At 60.5% G+C, this 6,000-nt stretch overlaps 1 protein-coding gene across 1 annotated transcript in view; it reads right to left on the reverse strand.

The window, feature by feature from the left end:
* Positions 1-4,982, reverse strand: part of LOC132386570 (rap1 GTPase-activating protein 2-like) — a gene marked incomplete at its 3' end in the record, with an annotated part of 56,045 nt that extends 51,063 nt beyond the window's left edge. The window contains exons 1-2 of the mRNA XM_059958850.1: positions 4,886-4,982; positions 3,837-3,959 (exon numbers count right to left, since the gene is read on the reverse strand). Coding sequence (XP_059814833.1) covers positions 3,837-3,887 — 51 coding nt within the window. The remainder of the gene's footprint in view (positions 1-3,836; positions 3,960-4,885) is intronic.
* Between the last annotated feature and the right edge of the window lie 1,018 nt (positions 4,983-6,000).

Raw genomic sequence — 6,000 nt, forward strand, 5'->3', positions numbered from 1 at the left:
TGTGTGTGTCCTACCCTTGTACATCGAGGACCCTCTGTCCCTCGACACTCCCCTCCACTCACTGTGTGTGTGTCCTACCCTCCTACACCGAGGTCCCTCTGTCCCTCGACACTCCCCTCCACTCACAGTGTGTGTGTCCTACCCTCCTACACCGAGGTCCCTCTGTCCCTCGACACTCCCCTCCACTGACAGTGTGTGTCCTACCCTCCTACACCGAGGTCCCTCTGTCCCTCAGCAGTCCCCTCCACTCACAGTGTGTGTGTGTCCTACCCTCCTACACCGAGGTCCCCCTGTCCCTCAACACTCCCCTCCACTCTCAGTGTGTGTGTCCTACACTCCTACACCGAGGTCCCTCTGTCCCTCGACACTCACCACCACTCACAGTGTGTGTGTCCTACCCTCCTACACCGAGGTCCCCCTGTCCCTCCACACTCCCCTCCACTCACAGTGTGTGTGTGTCCTACCCTCCTACACCGAGGTCCCTCTGTCCCTCGACACTCCCCTCCACTCACAGTGTGTGTGTGTCCTACCCTCCTACACCGAGGTCCCCCTGTCCCTCAACACTCCCCTCCACTCTCAGTGTGTGTGTCCTACACTCCTACACCGAGGTCCCTCTGTCCCTCGACACTCCCCTCCACTCACAGAGTGTGTGTGTCCTACCCTCCTACACCGAGGTCCCCCTGTCCCTCAACACTCCCCTCCTCTCACAGTGTGTGTGTCCTACCCTCCTACACCGAGGTCCCCCTGTCCCTCAACACTCCCCTCCTCTCACAGTGTGTGTGTCCTTCCCTCCTACACTGAGGTCCCTCTGTCCCTCGACACTCCCCACCGGTCACAGTGTGTGTGTCCTACCCTCCTACACCGAGGTCCCCCTGTCCCTCAACACTCCCCTCCTCTCACAGTGTGTGTGTCCTTCCCTCCTACACCGAGGTCCCTCTGTCCCTCGACACTCCCCTCCACTCACAGTGTGTGTGTCCTACCCTCCTACACCGAGGTCCCTCTGTCCCTCAACACTCCCCTCCACTCACAGTGTGTGTGTCCTACCCTCCTACACCGAGGTCCCCGACCCTCGACACTCCCCTCCACTCACAGTGTGTGTATCCTACCCTCCTACACCGAGGTCCCTCTGTCCCTCGACACTCCCCTCCACTCACAGTGTGTGTGTCCTACCCTCCTACACCGAGGTCCCTCTGTCCCTCAACACTCCCCTCCACTCACAGTGTGTGTGTTCTACCCTCGTACACCGAGGTCCCCGACCCTCAACACTCCCCTCCACTCACTGTGTGTGTCTCCCACCCTCCTACACCGAGGTCCCTCTGTCCCTCGACACTCCCCTCCACTCACAGTGTGTGTGTGTCCTACCCTCCTACACCGAGGTCCCCCTGTCCCTCAACACTCCCCTCCTCTCACAGTGTGTGTGTCCTTCCCTCCTACACTGAGGTCCCTCTGTCCCTCGACACTCCCCACCGGTCACAGTGTGTGTGTCCTACCCTCCTACACCGAGGTCCCCGACCCTCGACACTCCCCTCCACTCACAGTGTGTGTATCCTACCCTCCTACACCGAGGTCCCTCTGTCCCTCGACACTCCCCTCCACTCACAGTGTGTGTGTCCTACCCTCCTACACCGAGGTCCCTCTGTCCCTCAACACTCCCCTCCACTCACAGTGTGTGTGTTCTACCCTCGTACACCGAGGTCCCCGACCCTCAACACTCCCCTCCACTCACTGTGTGTGTCTCCCACCCTCCTACACCGAGGTCCCTCTGTCCCTCGACACTCCCCTCCACTCACAGTGTGTGTGTGTCCTACCCTCCTACACCGAGGTCCCCCTGTCCCTCAACACTCCCCTCCTCTCACAGTGTGTGTGTCCTTCCCTCCTACACTGAGGTCCCTCTGTCCCTCGACACTCCCCACCGGTCACAGTGTGTGTGTCCTACCCTCCTACACCGAGGTCCCTCTGTCCCTCAACACTCCCCTCCACTCACAGTGTGTGTGTCCTACCCTCCTACACCGAGGTCCCCGACCCTCGACACTCCCCTCCTCTCACAGTGTGTGTGTCCTACCCTCCTACACCGAAGTTCCTCTGTCCCTCAGCACTCCCCTCCACTCACAGTGTGGGTGTGTCCTACCCTCCTACACCGAGGTCCCCCTGTCCCTCAACACTCCCCTCCACTCACAGTGTGTGTGTGTCCTACCCTCCTACACCGAGGTCCCTCTGTCCCTCGACACTCCCCTCCACTCACAGTGTGTGTGTGTCCTACCCTCCTACACCGAGGTCCCCCTGTCCCTCAACACTCCCCTCCACTCTCAGTGTGTGTGTCCTACACTCCTACACCGAGGTCCCTCTGTCCCTCCACACTCCCCTCCACTCACAGTGTGTGTGTGTCCTACCCTCCTACACCGAGGTCCCCCTGTCCCTGAACACTCCCCTCCACTCACAGTGTGTGTGTCCTTCCGTCCTACACTGAGGTCCCTCTGTCCCTCGACACTCCCCACCGGTCACAGTGTGTGTGTCCTACCCTCCTACACCGAGGTCCCTCTGTCCCTCAACACACCCCTCCACTCACAGTGTGTGTGTCCTACCCTCCTACACCGAGGTCCCCGACCCTCGACACTCCCCTCCACTCACAGTGTGTGTGTCCTACCCTCCTACACCGAGGTCCCTCTGTCCCTTGACACTCCCCTCCACTCACAGTGTGTGTGTCCCACCCTCCTACACCGAGGTCCCTCTGTCCCTCGACACTCCCCACCACTCACAGTGTGTGTGTCCTACCCTCCTACACCGAGGTCCCTCTGTCCCTCGACACTCCCCTCCACTCACTGTGTGTGTGTCCCACCCTCCTACACCGAGGTCCCTCTGTCCCTCGACACTCCCCTCCACTCACTGTGTGTGTGTCCTACCCTCCTACACCGAGGTCCCTCTGTCCCTCAGCACTCCCCTCCTCTCACAGTGTGTGTGTCCTACCCTCCTACACCGAAGTTCCTCTGTCCCTCAGCACTCCCCTCCACTCACAGTGTGTGTGTGTCCTACCCTCCTACACCGAGGTCCCCCTGTCCCTCAACACTCCCCTCCACTCACAGTGTGTGTGTGTCCTACCCTCCTACACCGAGGTCCCTCTGTCCCTCGACACTTCCCTCCACTCACAGTGTGTGTGTGTCCTACCCTCCTACACCGAGGTCCCCCTGTCCCTCAACACTCCCCTCCACTCTCAGTGTGTGTGTCCTACACTCCTACACCGAGGTCCCTCTGTCCCTCGACACTCCCCTCCACTCACAGTGTGTGTGTCCTACCCTCCTACACCGCGGTCCCCCTGTCCCTCAACACTCCCCTCCTCTCACAGTGTGTGTGTCCTTCCCTCCTACACTTTGGTCCCTCTGTCCCTCGACACTCCCCACCGGTCACAGTGTGTGTGTCCTACCCTCCTTCACCGAGGTCCCTCTGTCCCTCAACACACCCCTCCACTCACAGTGTGTGTGTCCTACCCTCCTACACCGAGGTCCCCGACCCTCGACACTCCCCTCCACTCACAGTGTGTGTGTCCTACCCTCCTACACCGAGGTCCCTCTGTCCCTTGACACTCCCCTCCACTCACAGTGTGTGTGTCCCACGCTCCTACACCGAGGTCCCTCTGTCCCTCGACACTCCCCACCACTCACAGTGTGTGTGTCCTACCCTCCTACACCGAGGTCCCTCTGTCCCTCGACACTCCCCTCCACTCACTGTGTGTGTGTCCCACCCTCCTACACCGAGGTCCCTCTGTCCCTCGACACTCCCCTCCACTCACAGTGTGTGTGTCCCACCCTCCTACACCAAGGTCCCCGACCCTCGACCCTGACCTGCAGAGGGTCTCCCGCGGTGAAAGGCAGCTTTGTGACCACATGGAACATAATCTCATTGCCGTGGAATTTCGTGATTCTGATCCGGTTTGGCCGAAGATGGTGTCCAGACCCCCTCGAAAGCTGCACAAGGAACGCAGAAAGAGATGGGTAAATGACCCCTGGGTAACCCCTCCCCGTCCCTGTCCCACCGACCCCTGGGTTAGAGAGAGAGGGGGGTGAATCAGTCCGTGTTCCCCCCTCCCCGTCCCTGTCCCACCGACCCCTGGGTTAGAGAGAGGGGGGTGAATCAGTCCGTGTTCCCCCCTCCCCGTCCCTGTCCCACCGACCCCTGGGTTCGAGAGAGGGGGGTGAATCAGTCCATGTTCCCCCTTCCCCGTCCCTGTCCCACCGACCCCTGGGTTAGAGAGAGAGGGGGGTGAATCAGTCCGTGTTCCCCCCTCCCCGTCCCTGTCCCACCGACCCCTGGGTTCGAGAGGGGGGGGTGAATCAGTCCATGTTCCCCCTTCCCCGTCCAGGTCCCACCGACCCCTGGGTTAGAGAGAGAGGGGGGTAAATCAGTCCGTGTTCCCCCCTCCCCGTCCCTGTCCCACCGACCCCTGGGTTAGAGAGAGAGGGGGGTGAATCAGTCCGTGTTCCCCCCTCCCCATCCCTGTCCCACCGACCCCTGGGTTAGAGAGAGAGGGGTGAATCAGTCCGTGTTCCCCCCTCCCCGACCCTGTCCCACCGACCCCTGGGTTAGAGAGAGAGGGGTGAATCAGTCCGTGTTCCCCCCTCCCCATCCCTGTCCCACCGACCCCTGGGTTAGAGAGAAGGGGGTGAATCAGTCCGTGTTCCCCCTCCCCGTCCCTGTCCCACCGTCCCCTGGGTTAGAGAGAGTGGGGTGAATCAGTCTGTGTTCCCCCCTCCCCGTCCCTGACCCACTGTCCCCTGGGTTAGAGAGAGAGGGGGGTGAATCAGTCCGTGTTCCCCCCTCCCCGTCCCTGTCCCACCGACCCCTGGGTTAGAGAGAGAGGGGGGTGAATCAGTCCGTGTTCCCATAAAATTACCCCATAAAATTCTGAAGTTGGATCTGATCGCCCAAGAGCCGAAGGAATTCCTGGAACTCAAAACTTTCCTCATTGTTGCTGAATATGTCCTCCTCAGAAACCTGGGGTCAGACACAGAGTGAATCTCCCTCCACACCGTCCCATCACACACTCCCGGGGTCAGACACAGAGTGAATCTCCCTCCAGACCGTCCCATCACACACTCCTGGGGTCAGACACAGAGTGAATCTCCCTCCACACCGTCCCATCACACACTCCCGGGGTCGGACACAGAGTGAATCTCCCTCCACACCGTCCCATCACACACTCCTGGGGTCAGACACAGAGTGAATCTCCCTCCACACCGTCCCATCACACACTCCCGGGGTCGGACACAGAGTGAATCTCCCTCCACACCGTCCCATCACACACTCCTGGGGTCAGACACAGAGTGAATCTCCCTCCACACCGTCCCATCACACACTCCCGGGGTCAGACACAGAGTGAATCTCCCTCCACACCGTCCCATCACATACTCCCGGGGTCAGACACAGAATGAATCTCCCTCCACACTGTCCCATCACACACTCCCGGGGTCAGACACAGAGTTACCCTCCCTCCACACTGTCCCATCACACACTCCCGGGGTCAGACACAGAGTGAATCTCCCTCCACACCGTCCCATCACACACTCCCGGGGTCAGACACAGAGTGAATCTCCCTCCACACCGTCCCATCACACACTCCCGGGGTCAGACACAGAGTGAATCTCCCTCCACCCCGTCCCATCACACCCTCCCGGGGTCAGACACAGAGTGAATCTCCCTCCACACCGTCCCATCACACACTCCCGGGGTCAGACACAGAGTGAATCTCCCTCCACACCGTCCCATCACACACTCCCGGGGTCAGACACAGAGTGAATCTCCCTCCACACCGTCCCATCACACACTCCCGGAGTCAGACACAGAGTGAAGCTCCCTCCACACCGTCTCATCACACACTCCCGGGGTCAGACACAGAGTGAATCTCCCTCCACACCGTCCCATCACACACTCCCGGGGTCAGACACAGGGTGAATCTCCCTCCACACTGTCCCACCACACACTCCCGGGGTCAGACACAGAGTGAATCTC

The sequence above is a fragment of the Hypanus sabinus genome, unplaced genomic scaffold, assembly GCF_030144855.1.
Source record: "Hypanus sabinus isolate sHypSab1 unplaced genomic scaffold, sHypSab1.hap1 scaffold_1216, whole genome shotgun sequence".
In the NCBI taxonomy this organism is placed as follows: Eukaryota; Metazoa; Chordata; class Chondrichthyes; order Myliobatiformes; family Dasyatidae; genus Hypanus; species Hypanus sabinus.